General features: G+C 37.5%; 1 protein-coding gene and 1 long non-coding RNA gene across 7 annotated transcripts in view; one reads left to right on the top strand and one right to left on the bottom strand.

The window, feature by feature from the left end:
* The window catches only part of CHN2 (chimerin 2), a 296328-nt gene that overhangs the window by 266513 nt on the left and 15293 nt on the right, over nt 1-14522 (top strand). For all 3 annotated transcript variants that reach the window (XM_077856373.1, XM_077856374.1, XM_077856375.1), the window contains one exon: nt 11534-11618. In XM_077856373.1, coding sequence (XP_077712499.1) covers nt 11534-11618 — 85 coding nt within the window. The remainder of the gene's footprint in view (nt 1-11533; nt 11619-14522) is intronic.
* Nucleotides 7645-14522, bottom strand: part of LOC144288665 (uncharacterized) — a 55132-nt gene continuing 48254 nt past the window's right edge. For 3 of the 4 annotated variants that reach the window (XR_013356622.1, XR_013356619.1, XR_013356621.1), the window contains 2 exons: nt 11128-11787; nt 7645-10286 (listed from right to left, as the gene is read on the bottom strand). This is a non-coding gene — a long non-coding RNA (uncharacterized LOC144288665). The remainder of the gene's footprint in view (nt 10287-11127; nt 11788-14522) is intronic. The other variant, XR_013356620.1, reaches the window with a different exon arrangement.

The following is a 14522-nucleotide window of genomic DNA, read 5'->3' as shown; positions in this document are numbered from 1 at the left end:
TGGTTTCCCAACACACCCTTTGATGCCTCCCACTCTCCATGGACCAAGGCTGCACAGTACACCCTATTCCCAGGTACGCCACGTGTACAAACATGCTCCTGCAGCAGGTTCCTTCGGTGCATGCCTACCCACCCCATAAGATCCTGGGTTCCAAGGCCAGAAGTTCGGGAGGCTGAGTGTGTCCTGGACCTACAGCCAGGACACCTGTCCAGGGTGTGGCAGCACCACCACCAGCCCATGTGAGTGATGTGGCCCATTTCCAAATTCTCTGATTATCATTGCCCTTTTTTTTTTTAGTTTTTTTTTCTTTGAAGATTTTATTCATTGACTCATGAGAGACAAAGAGAAAGAGAGAGAGAGGCAGAGACACAGGCAGAGGGAAAAGCAGGCTCCCCACAAGAAGCCCAATGCAGGACCCAATCCCGACCCCAGGATCACACCCCAAGCCGAAGACAGACACTCAACGGCTGAGCCACCCAGGTGCCCCATGCTTTTTGCATTCTTATCAACCCAGTGGTCATTTGCTTTGGAACAAGACATTTTTGCTTTCCATATGCAAACCCCTCTCATTGTCTCATCCTCCTTGGCCTCATAAACATGTGTTAGCCCTTCTTTGTCTCCACTATTTTGCCTGTCTTTCCAACAGCAGAGTCTGGTGGAAGGCGGATAGATTTTTGACAGCAAACCCAAGAGGGACTCCTTGCTTAGGCCACACACCAGGGAAATGGCGTGGTGACGCTGGTCCTCAAATATCAATCATGTACTGATGAGTCTGATCAAGTGCATAGCTGTTATTAATTTTATCTTTTGTTTCATGCCAAAGGACATATAATTCAAAGGGGCTATTCTAAATGACTAAATGGCTGATTCTAGCATTTTAAGTCCAGAGAAATACTCCTTTTGTGTTTTGTGGGAAGAAAAATAAAAGCTCCAAAGATTACTATAAATATTAGTTGGGTATTTTTCAAAGTTCTAAGAAGAGGAAACTATTTAGACAAGCATTTATTTTTTTATTCAGCAAATATGGACTGAGGGCCAGTTATGTGCCAGGCACTACTAGGTACCAAACAGACAGTTGGTGACATAAGAATATGAGCTCTTCTTCTAATGGGCAGTTTTTAACCAGAATGGTTTTGCTCCTCTTTGGGCATCGGGCAGCATCTAGAGACATTTCTGATCCTTACAACTGGGCTGTACTAATGGGGTATCATGTAGAGGCCAGAAATCCTGCTAAATATCCTACAGTGCCCAGCACAGGACCCATCACAAAGAGTTGTGCCCAGCCCGAGCATCAGTAACGCTGGGGTTGAGGAGACATGCACTAGACAATGGAGGAGCGCTAGAAGTTTTTAGGAGGGTGGGCAGGGAAGTGTCAGAGGAATGTTGGCACTGATACCCTCATAAACCTGAAAGGAAGTTAGTTAGTGCAAGAATGTATCACTTTAGGCAGTAGGGAGGATTCCCAAAAAGTTCTGTGGCAGTTTTTTAGACATTAGATCCTATTTTAAAGATAGGAGAACAGCTGCTGAATAGACAAATCTGGGAGTGAGTGGGGCCTTGGTGGAGAAACCCAGCTCTCTGGCAACATCTGCTGAGCAGGCCTCTCAGGGCAACCCAGTCTCCTGTCACAGACAGAGCAATTCCCCTCGGCTGTTTCCCTTACATCTGAGAAGTTTCACTTTAAGGTCAGTATTTCATCTGATCCTGCAAGAGGGAAAAGTCCAAAGTTTAACCTAATTTCTCATGAGTTCAATGTCACATGATTATGGGAAAAGCAGTAAAGGACAGGAAAGACCCTTGGCTGAGCTCGGGAGGCCAACTGGAGCTGACCCTCCCGCTGACCACAGACAAGCTGCCGGCCCTCCAGCCCTCCGGGTAACTAGGGCAATGACACCCAAAACCCAATGACTTGTAGTTGGAAGTGACTTTAGCCACCTCTGGTTTCCTCTTTTGTGCATTATAAAGGAGCTAAGACAAAACTGCCTTGGACCCAGAGTCCTGATTTTTACATCAAAGTAAGAGAATAAAGTTAAAAATGACCAACTGAGGTGATAGGGTTTTAGTTTATAAACCCTGTCTGTCTATCAGGGTTACTTTTGCCCTCCCCCCACCCCCAGGGTATTGGCAAAGTCTAGAGGCATTTATGGTTGTTCTAGCTGAGGGGTGCTCCTGGCATCTAGTGGGTAGAGGCCAGGGGTGCTGCTAAACATCGTCCAACGACAAAGATTTATCCAGCCCAAAATGTTCATAGTGTCAAGGTTCAGAAATCTCGATGCTCACTGACAAAGAAAAGCAAAATTTCTCAACTGTAGCACATCACAAATAGCACTTTCTTTTACTTACAGTCTAGAACCTGGTCTGAGCTGATTACACACTTGGATGGTGTCTACATTGACCCATCAAAACATGCTTGTTATGAAACCATCAGGGAATACCGCCTTCCAGATTCAGCAGATGTGAGACAAATAACATCCTGCTCATTTAGAGTCAAGTCAGAGGATACTCGCTAAACGCCTGAGATTTTTCTTCACAACTCTGGCTCTTGTTTTCACTAAGTGGCCATTCCTGGGCTATTTGTCAAACATACCTTATCTCCTGTAATATCATCTTTTTCTGTTTGGTGTGGTTTTGGAATTCCAGGCAGACCATGCCCAGTATAATGGTCTTGGACAGACATTCTTCCTGTCTGGGGTATTTTCTTCCTGTCTAGGGTATTTTAGTTACTGCCGTAAAGTTTGCAAAATGTTCTTTTTTTTTTTTTTTTCTGAAAAGATATTCTTGAAAATCAGTAAACTTCACAGAATGGAAAAAGCTGATCAGTGATTTTTCAAGATATGGGGTATTTCATCGGGAGAGTCGCCATCATAACTCAACCCCAAATAAAATGCGTTCAGAGAGTGACCTCAGCTTTACATGGAGCCTACTGTTTAGAGATTGTCCTTGTGGACTCTAAAGAAAATTGAACAATATATCAGCCATGAAAATAAACAGTGGCCCATCACAAAGAGGAAGTTAGGCAGTGGGCCTAAAATAATGTTTAACTAACTTTACGTTCCCCTCGGTCCCCATTTTTTTTTTATTTCTGTGGGAATGTGGATTTGTGGGGGGACAGAAGTTATTGGCTATTCAAAAAATATCTGTCTGCGTTTGGCTGGAGAAATGAGATAGAAGGCAGTAGGGCTATCTCGATGAGAAATGATGTTGGGAAATATGGGCAGGGCTAATAAGCATTAAATGCAATTTTGATATGCATAATTATTTTAAAAACTATTGACAAAAAGTGAAATTTTAGAAAATGGCTGGAATTTCCTGGATTTTTCCTGAAGCATTCAAGAACCTAATTTCTATTTTGTCTACGTCAAGTAAACATTATAGCTAGTCTCCAAATTTCTAAATATTGTTATTTTCATTTTTACCCCAAAGTATGGAGATATTTCCCATGCAATTTCTTATCCACTGGTGATGTTCCAGAAAAAAATTCGTCACTCCTTTTTTGCATGACCAGCAAGGAAAGAATGCCTTTCAAAAACCAAACCCACCCTCACTGGCCTCTGGCCATGCCATTTTCTCTTCTTGTAATGTCCTCCTTAAGTCATCTGCCACCCCAGTCAACACTACTTCCCCACCAAACTCCATCTTTCCCAATCTGGTGAACTCCTATCCATCCTCCAAAACCCAGTTCAATGATCATTTTCCCCAGACTTCTCAGAAAGAATGTATTATAATCTCCATTAGACTGCCATAGGATAATTATTTAGGTTGCCTGTTGATTCTTATTGATGAGATCCTTGAGTGCAGGGAGGTCTGTGCTCTCCTGATTTAACTTTGTATATCCAAAGACTAGTGCAGTGCCAGGTTCAAAGTAGGCAATCAGCAGGTAAGGTATGGAATAAATGAGTGAATAGTGAGTGGGTGGATAGGTGGATGAAATAAGAAATAATTCATCTTGCCGACATCCTTTTCCCACTGATTTGTAATGCCGCTTTGGAGATAAACCAATTCTCCACATATGTGTGACTTAGTCCCTGGCTTTTCTGCTCTTTACCACTGGTCTGTCCATCCTGTAGTGTTTTACTTTTTTGTAACTATAGAAGTCTCGATATATGGTCAGATGTGTTTTCCCTATATTCTCCTCCTTATTCAAAATTATCATGGCTAGTCTTTTGGCTTTATTCTTCCATGTGAAGAATAGGGCCATCTTGTCAGGTGTTGTGAAAAGCACCATAGAGATTTTGACTGAGATTGTATTGGATTTATAGATTTATTTGGAGTATAATTGACATATTTATGATATTAAGCATTGCTATACATGAATATAGAATATTTCTCTTCTTATATTGTCCTTACTGTGTTTATTTTCTAATTATTTTAGATTTTGTTTAAATGGAGTCTAATTTTATTGTCAGTAAAATGAGTTATTGCTCATGAATAGTAATACTGATTTCTTCATATTGCTCTTATATGTAATAAGCAAATTTGATGCCCTCTTTCTTCTTTCAATTATATATTTCTTTGTCTTGTTTTATTATGCTGGCTAAACTCTGCAGGGTAATGCTCAAGAGAAGCATTCATAGACAGCCTTATCTTTTTGCTGACTTTAAAGGAAATTATTCTAATGATTCCTCTTTAAATGTGATGACTATTATGTGTGTATCAGAGATACCTCTAATCAATTATTTTTAGAAGAGTTCCCTCTATGCCTAGTATGCTAAGTACTATTGTTATGAATAGATGTTGAATTTTATTGACTGTGGTATTCTAATTTTTGAAATGATTAGGTGGTTTCTCTCTCTCTTGTTATTGTGGTGAAGTCTAGTGAGATGTCATCTACCTTAAATTCCTGAAATAAGCCCCCCTTGGTCATGAGATTTTAAAATAATACTGCTGCATTCAGTAGGATCTCTCTCCCTCTCTCTCTCTCTTTTAGGATTTTTACATTTATAGTCATAATTGAAATTGACCTATAATCTTACTTTCATGCTCTTGTATAGTTTTTGAGTCAAGATTGTATTCATAAAGTGAATTCCGGACCTTTTTTTTTTTTTTCTCTCCAGTCTGGAATAATCTATATTGGTTAGAGATGATTCGTTTGTTAAGGATTGATCACATTAAAATCATTTGGGACCTTTAAATATTTGACGGTAGAAATTTTACTATAGATGTAATTACTTAATGGATGTAATTGAATTTAGGTTTTCTATATTATCTGGGGTCATTTTTTATAACTGATACTCTTTTTTTAAAAAAAAGATTTTATTTATTTATTCATGAGAGACACAGAGAGAGAAAGAGGCAAAGACATAAGCAGAGGGAGAAGCAGGCTCCCTGCAGGGAGCCCAGTGTGGCCCTGGATCCCAGTATCACGGGACTCCAGTATCACGCCCTGAGCCAAAGGCAGATGCCCAACCACTGAGCCACCCAGGCTATAACTGATATACTTTAAGAAAATTATCCATGTCATAAAACTTATAATTTTGTTAGTATTAAACTAGTATTCTCAAGATTTATATTTCATATCTTCACTGTGTTTGCATTAAGTTCTCTTTATCACTTGTGTTTTTCTTCTTGATCATTCTTGCCTAAGGTTTGCCTATTTTAGAAATCTGATATACTTTAAGAAAATTATCCATGTCATAAAACTTATAATTTTGTTAGTATTAAACTAGTATTCTCAAGATTTATATTTCATATCTTCACTGTGTTTGCATTAAGTTCTCTTTATCACTTGTGTTTTTCTTCTTGATCATTCTTGCCTAAGGTTTGCCTATTTTAGAAATCTGATATACTTTAAGAAAATTATCCATGTCATAAAACTTATAATTTTGTTAGTATTAAACTAGTATTCTCAAGATTTATATTTCATATCTTCACTGTGTTTGCATTAAGTTCTCTTTATCACTTGTGTTTTTCTTCTTGATCATTCTTGCCTAAGGTTTGCCTATTTTAGAAATCTTTTAAAATCACCTTACTTTTAAAATTCTTTTTATCTTTTCTTCCCATCTCATTATATTTGGCAGTAATCTTTATTATTTTTTGTCTCACTTTGTTATTTTTCTAGCTTCCTAAATAGTATACTTAGTTTGCTAATGTTCAACCTTTAAAAAAAAATTCAACCTTATTTTTTAACATATGCACTTAAAGTTTCTGTACCCCATAAGGAGTGTTTTGTTTGTCTTTCAATTTCAAATATTTTGTCATTTCTATTAAGATATTCTTTGCTGAATTTTAGAATTATTTTAAGTTTCCAAATACACTTGGGTTTGGCTGGGCTACTATTGGTCTTTAATTTTATTGAATTGTAGTCAGAACAGTCCATCTCTATCATATTGATTCCTTCTATATGTTGAGGCTTGGTTAGTGGTCAGTTTGCATAAACATTTCATGCATTGTTTTAAAAGAGTACATATTCTATGAATTGTTGGGTATGAGGCCCCTTTTACAGCCAGTATATTAACTTTATCTATTTGATCTATTAATTTCTGTGAACAGATGTTAAAAAATCATTATGATTATGGATTTGTCAATCTCTCCTTGTAATTCTTTCCACTTTTGCTTTATATTTTTTGAGACCATGTGCATAACAGGTTAGGATTATTATACTTTTACAGTAAAATTAAATCTCTAATTATTATATAAATACCATCTTTATCACTAATAAAGGAAGTATATTTTTATCAGGATATTTATTTGGAGTTTCTGTGGGCTAGCATTTGCTACACATGTTTTTTTCTATTCCTTCACTTTCAACATTTCTATTATATTATGCATTGTGTTTCTTGCAAAGATTTTTGAATATCTGAAAATTTCTGTCTTTTATTTGATATTAGAGCCATTGATATGTATTATGATTAGAAATGTATAAGGAGGGGCGCCTGTGTGACTTAGTTAAATGTCTGCCTTCTGCTCAGGTTATGATCTCGGAGTCCTGGGATCAACTCCCATGTCAGGCTTCCTGCTCTGCAGGGATCCTGCTTCTCCCTTTGCCTTTCTCTCTGTCTCTCATGAATAAATAAATAAAATATTTTAAAAAGAGAGAGATATGTATAAGGACTTTTCTTCTTTTTTCCCCCTGTACTTACTGTGCTTTTTTATGGCTTTGTGTTCTTCCTTCTTGCTCTTTATTGGCACCATAAAATCTTTATTTCTTTTCCCTTATGCATTTTATACATTCCATCCCACTCTTTCTGCATATACTCAAAATTGTAATACATGTGTAATTAACTTGAAATCTTCCTCAATTAGCAGCTTTACTTACATACTCCAAATTATGAGAACCATAGAATGCTTTAACATTTTTAAACCTCTCCAGTCTTTCATGCCATTTTTTCAGTTTGTTTTTAAGTCCCCTGAAATTAGTCATCTTGTTATTATTTCATGCAGACAGAGCTTGATTAGATTGACCCTTATTGCCAATTTCTTGCTCACCATGGCTTCTTGAATCCTGTTCTTTTCCACAGGTTCAGTATGCTTCCCTCAGACATACATGTTTTATTCTGTTTCTCAGAATGACGATCTATGAGTGAATACTCATGACATTTGTCTGGAAAATATCTTTACTTCATCCTTCATCCTCACTCTTGAATGGTAATTAGCTGGGTATAAAAGTTAGGTTTGTAGTAATTTTCTCTGAGCACTTTGCAGAAATTTTTCCATAACCTACTAGCTTCTTTTTGCTGAAGAGAACTGTTTTCATCATAATTGCTGTCCTTTTGCAAAAATAACCTGTTAGGGTTTTGTTTTGTTTTGATTTTGGTTTGGGGTTTTGTTTTTTGTTTGTTTGTTTTTTTCGGACTTTGCTTGCCCTTTAGTATTCTACAGTTTCTATATAATCTGTATAGGTTAGGTTATTTTTAAATTTATTATGTTTGAGTCTCATTTAGCTTTACTGAATCTGAAGATGTGCTTTTACTAATTCTAAAAAGATCTCAACTGTTTCTCTTTTTGAATATTGCTTCCATATATGACCTAAACCCTGCATCTCTCAGCTTTTCAAGATCACCCCTTCACTTCCCTCTCTTCTTCATTTCCAGTCTCTCATATATATTGCATCAATTCCATCCACAAGTGAACATGCCCTAATGTCTCCCATCTTTTATTAAAAAAAAAAAAATCCTCCCTTGACCCCATATCTCCCTGAGGCCATTTCATTGCTCTGCTGGACATCATAGGCAAACTTCTTAAAAAATTTGCCTCCACATTTCTCCACTTCCATATGTCCCATTTATTCTTCATGTCACTAAAGTATGAATTTTGCCCTCACCAATCCAGAGAAACTGCTCTTGCAAAGGTTAGTAACAACTTCATGTGTCTGAATCACTGTTCAGTCCTCATTTAACTTGGCCCTCTTCCCAGAATTGAACATGGTTGACTACTGCTTCCCTAAAATACTCTTCACCTTTTTCCTTCTGAAGCATTTGACTCTCTTGCTTCCTAGTGTTGGAGCACAGAGGACTTGGTTTGAGCTCTATTTTCTTCATTTTCTACTCTCTATCCCTAAGAATTTTTATCCATTTACACAATTTTAAGTACCATATTTGTCAGGGGTGGCCAGATATATGCCTCCAGCCCTCACTCTTCCTCTAGCTATTAATTATGTGTGAATTCCTGCTCTCAACACATTTAAGTTTAAACTCTCCAGAGCTGAAGCCTTGAATTTACCCCCAAAAGAGTGTCTTCCTTATCTTAGCAAATGATATCCCCATCCACCTGATTTCTAAAGCTAGAATCTAGAAGTCATTCTTCATTCCTTTTTCTCTCAAAGAATCATATTTACTCTATTATAAAGTCTAATGAAGTCTTCTTAAAAATATGCCTCAAATCCATCCACTTCCCATCTCCATCTCCAGCAGCCTGATCTTGGCCTCTATCATTTCTCAACCAGAAACTACTATCCAGTTCCTGAATCCCTGTCACTATGAATACTCTCCCATCCATTTTCAACATGGTGGTCAGAACATCTTTAAAAAAAAAATTATCTTCCTACTTAAAGTCCTTCAAGAGCTTCTTTTTTTTTAATTTTTTTTCAAGAGCTTCTTATTAGACTTAGATTAAAAGAAAATCTATACTCCTTAATAAAACCTTTCCTTCTTTCAACCTCAGCCAGATTCTCTCCTCTCCCTCTAGCATTCTGGCCACTCTGGCTTTCCCATTCCTTAGTCACACCAAGCTCTTGGTCCTACAGGGCCCCCATAGATTCCTTCTGCCTGGAATGTTCTCTAACTCTGCCCCTACCAGACTGGCTCTTCCCCTGCTTCAAGAAGCATGAGTTCACCTTCCAAGAGAAGCTTTTCTGACGACTGTGGATAACATAGGGCCTCTATTGTGTCTCTAGTTACAACTTTTTGTTAGCCCTTTCCACACATTGTTTCCTTCTCTTTCAGAGTTGTATGATCTTATTTTATTTTATTGGTCTTGCAATTTCAACAGTATCTTAATAGTCAGTTTTGTTGCCATAATTAACCAGCCCCATCCTTTTGGAGGCTTCCTAGTAAAACAATATTAAGAAACCTTTGAGGGGATCCCTGGGTGGCTCAGTGGTTTAGCGCCTGCCTTTGGCCCAGGGCATGATCCTGGAGTCCTAGGATCAAGTCCCACGTCGGGCTCCCTGCATGGAGCCTGCTTCTCCTTCTGTCTGTGTCTCTGCCTCTCTCTCTCTCTCTCTCTCTCTCTCTCTGTGTGTCTGTCATGAATAAATAAATAAAATCTTTAAAAGAAAAAAAGAAACCTTTGATTGCTAAATTTAGAAAATGTTCAACTGCCAATAGAACCCCTTACTGAGGGATTCTTCTAGGACCACGTTTAATCTGAGGGGGCCTCTAAATGAACCATGGTATCTTGGCTCTCTGCAAGTGCAAGCACTCCCTGGGATAGATTCTCTGCATTCCTACAAGAAGGCTTTGTCATATCTTAGTGCCATTTCCTTACAGCACAATTAGCCAATTTTAGTAAAAACAATTCTGAGAGGGTTTTTTTTTTTTTTTCCATTGTTTTTTCAAAGCAGAAATAGTATACTGGACAGTTTGCATGTGACAAACTAAAATACCAAAACTTAGTTTTGCTGCAGAGAAACCATGGTTATAAGTTGGTTCTTTTGATTTTTTTAACTTGCTTACTCTCTCTGCTTTTATAAATCTTTAAGTTCCAGAAGGAGGGAACCAGGTCTGTTTTGTTTGCACTTTATGTATATAATTAGTGGCATACATAGATAAAGATCTCAAATTGATGCTTTTTTTTAAGTAAAGCTCTGATGAGCATCTTCCCAAATTGCATCCGTAGTTGTTATACTCCTATTTTTTTTGTGTTAAGTAAAAGTAGCATACTGAATTACTGAACTCTACCTCTGAAACAAATAATAATACACTGTATGTTAATTGAATTTAAATTTTAAAAAAATAAAAATATTTTAAAAGTAGCATACTGGCCTCCCAGTCTGTGAAAAAGATAATTATCGTCTGTATTTCTTTTATTTGTTAATGGAGGCTTAAAACTTTCAAAGTCCTTAGTAATGGCTCATAATGTTTCAATTTTGTAAAAATTCAGAACATTTACACATGGGTTTGTATGTTTCCAAGTAGACTGCCTTGGTGGTTTTTGGCTTACCATGGCCACACTTGCTTTCAAGGAATCTCCTAGTCTGTGTCTTGAAGCTCGCTGGTGCTAGAGATATGTATTTTTGTTTAGTTTTGCTTTTATTTTAATTCGTGACTTAATACATGGTCTTGTCACAAGAGGACCTGTATCTGAATAATTAGAGATAAAACCAGCCTTACTTCATAATACTCAAAATATTTAGCTGGCTAGGACACCAACCAATGAGACTTGCACCTGGGCCAATCAGAAGGGACTTGTTGGTTACACACCTATTGGCCACACCTACAGGCCACACCTGGTGTGCTGAATCCAGACCCTGTCTCTGGGGAAGGAAATTCAGTAGACCTTATTGGTGGCTTTCATTTTAGCTAACTCCCTCATTTTTTTAAAGCCTGGTTTTTGGTTTTAGGTTTGGTTTCATTTGTTCTTTTTTGGAAGTGATTCAAAGCCTTGGAACCTTCTAATTTTCCCATAATCATATCTTATTTATACCTGTCTGATCTTCTACACAGGGAGCAACTTTGGTCAAAAGGATACAGTAATTGAGTTCTGCCTTCCAGAACTTGCTGAGTTAAACGCAGGTTATGGTGACCGGCCTGGGCTATCTTGGGTTTATCCACACAGTGCTTTGTTTGGGGTGGTGAGAGTCTCATTCCTTAGCTGATGGCATGGCCCTATAATCTTACTGTTGCTCCACATTCCTTTCTGATTCTGGCCTGAGGCATGGTGGATCGGTGGAGGATTTTCAGAGATCAAAGGATATCTCTGTTTTCTCAGGTCTGTTTGTAACTCCACCTCACTGGAAAAAAAAAAAAGGCCCAGTGAGGGATCTCACTCCCACTGAAGTCCTTGTTTCTTGATGTCATCTATGTGTTTCATGTCCAAGGCCACCTGCCTTCAAATAAGTGAATTTTCTGACATTTTTCTTCTTTTTGAATCACAGGTCCATACATTCCGAGGCCCGCACTGGTGTGAATACTGTGCCAACTTCATGTGGGGGCTCATTGCCCAAGGGGTTCGGTGCTCAGGTAGACACAGAACTTTCTTCATCCTTTTCTAATTATATCAAGTGACATAATGTTGAGCTGGAGATCATTTCTCCAGAGGTGGGAAACAGATCCAGATTATTCAAAAGTCTGGCTTTCTGGAAGGTTCAAGTCATCTCTGTGCTTAATGGAGAACTGTTCTAGGTGTCTGCTGAAACAAAAAGGGAATATCATGTTTATGCAATAAAAGAAAAACATCCAAGCAAGTACATTGCCTTATGAACCTACCTGCCACCCAAAATAGGCAGCAGTCCTTAAAAGAAAAATAAATCAATTCCAATGGAATGGCAAAGATAGAAAAACCACATTTCTTTCCCATCCCTACTTTATTACAAAAGGCAAGACATGAAAACAGAAATACTGGCGAACCGTTGCCACACACCAGGCATTGAGTTGAGCACTTTCTATTTATCATGCCATTTAGCCTCACCAACAGACCTTAAAGAGGTACAATTATTCTCCCCACTGAACAGATGAAGAAACTGAGGCTTAAAGGTAGTTGTTAATTGCTCTTGGCCACATAGTAAGTGGTGGAAAATTTATTCAGCTCCAGAACCCATGCTCAGAATTTCTCTGCTATCAGATTAGCTGTGCAACTAAAGACCTTGATTGGATATCACATATTTTCAAAGCATTTTGAAACCCTGGGTGTTTTTCCACCTAGAACTGGGCACACACACCCAGTGTTAATGGCACATAACACATCTTATTAAAATACAGCTAACAAAAGAGCAAAGAATTGCCAAACTAGTGTGTAACAAGTGTGGCTTCCTAATTCATCTCACCACACTTTTTCTGGCAAGCAGTCCTGGCCAGGAGCAAGAATAGCCTCCTGTGCTATACTGATTGGGTTTCCACCAACACCATGATTGATTTCTTCCTTGCTAGGGAATGATTTTTTTAAAAAATTCTTACAGAGCATTTAAAATAAAATAAGCTAATGATACTACGTTAAGATAATCTATTTTACCATACTGCCCATTTTGGCTCAAAGGACTGTGAGATCTTAAATACTTTCTCTGCTCAGAAGAAGCCACCTTAGCTTCTACTGTGTAGATACAACCGGTAGTGGTACCTGGAGGTTCAAGTATTGGTTGTGTATGTGATTTACCGCTACCTGCCCCCATCACAGATGAGACAAGCAGCAAACAGGCTCAGAGACAGCCTCTCTAGGAATGTTCCAGATACCCCAATGAATACAAAAGACTTACTCACCTGGGAGTTACAAAGCATCTCACAGCTCAACCACTGATTAAAATGGTAGACCATCTGAATCACCCAGTGGTAATTAATTCAGGCTGTCCAGATTATACCTACCAGAAATATTCTCATTGCGGATATTAACCAAATTGAGCAGCAAATTGGTCCAAAGACAATATTATGAGAACAAAACTCTAGAATTTGGATTAGCTGTGAATAGCAACCTTCTCTGGGATAAAAAGGGTTTGTTTTTTCTGTTTTTTTTTTTTTTAATTAAACATATTCTGAGGTTATAATGTTAATATTCTCTAGTGGCCACTGTTTGGCCTCACAATTTCCTCTGAGCAGCAGGAAAATCAAAACCTGATCATTGTTTTCCATATTTTAAGTATTTTTTAAAATGAACTAGACTTTATTTATAGCATATGGAGTTATAGTAGTTTGCAAATACTGAATATTTTTATATATTGTAAAACACATTAATTTTAACAAAATGTCATTACAACTCTAACAAAAAATGCTGCTGCTTCAGATCTTAAAATGGAGTTTATATGGAAATTAAAAATAGAATCATCACATAATCCAGCAATTCCACTTCTGAGTCTCTATCCAAAAAAACTGAAAGCAGGCACTCAAACAGGTATTTGTCCACCTGTGTTTATAACAGCACTATTCACAGTAGCCAAAAGGTAGAAGCAACCCAAGTATCCATCAATAGATAAAACAAAATGTGCTATGTCAATACCATGGGGTATCATCCAGCCTTAAAAAGGAAGGAAATCCTGTCATATCTTGTAATACTAACGAACCTTAAGGACATCCTGCTAAGCAAAATAAGCCAGTCACAAAAGGACAAATGCTAATGATTCCACTTATATGATTTTCACTTTCCAGTAATCAAATTCATAGAAATGGAAAGTAGAATGTGGTTGCCAGGGGAAGGAGGGTCTGGGGAGTTACTGTTTAACGAGTAGAGTTTCAGTTTTGGAAGCTGATGGTTCTGGAGATGGATGGTGGTGACAGTTGCACACAACGTGAAGGTACTTAATGCCTCTTGAACTGTACACCCAGAAATGGTTAAAATGGTGAAATTCATGTTAGGTATCTTTTATCACAACTTTAAAAATTTGTCTTCAATGACACTTAATAAAACTTACTAAGGAAATAACAAGAAGAGCTGGTCAGGTATCCTTATATTTTCTCACAAATTTGCTTTTTTTTTTTTATTTAACTCTTAGCAGGTAATGTTCACTGCACTTCAGAGTTTACACAGATTAATTCAGTTGATCCTTATAATAATCCTAGCAGTAGATGCTAATATCATCCCTATTTTATAAAAGAGAATCCAAACAAGAAACCAAACCAGTTCTATTTGGTTCACTTTGCCCAAATTTACATATACAAATAGATCTATCAAAATACCGTTGAAGTTTACTTGAGCTGTGTTGAATTTCTCATGTTGATAAAACCAAGATGATTTAGAACTGGTTTTTCCTTTGAAAGGAGGGTGGACAGAACTCAGCCTAAAAATTACATGAAAACCATGTAATGATTTTGCAAAAAATTTTTTGATGATTTTATGAAAGTTTAGATTTTCTCGAATCCTTGGTATGGATGGTTAAGTGCTTTTTTGTTAAATAGCTGGTGACAATATTCATTATTATATGTATGTAATATGTATATATG

Source organism: Canis aureus, chromosome 18 (assembly GCF_053574225.1).
Source record: "Canis aureus isolate CA01 chromosome 18, VMU_Caureus_v.1.0, whole genome shotgun sequence".
NCBI classification, from domain to species: Eukaryota; Metazoa; Chordata; class Mammalia; order Carnivora; family Canidae; genus Canis; species Canis aureus.
This window is presented reverse-complemented; position numbering and strand designations above follow the sequence as displayed.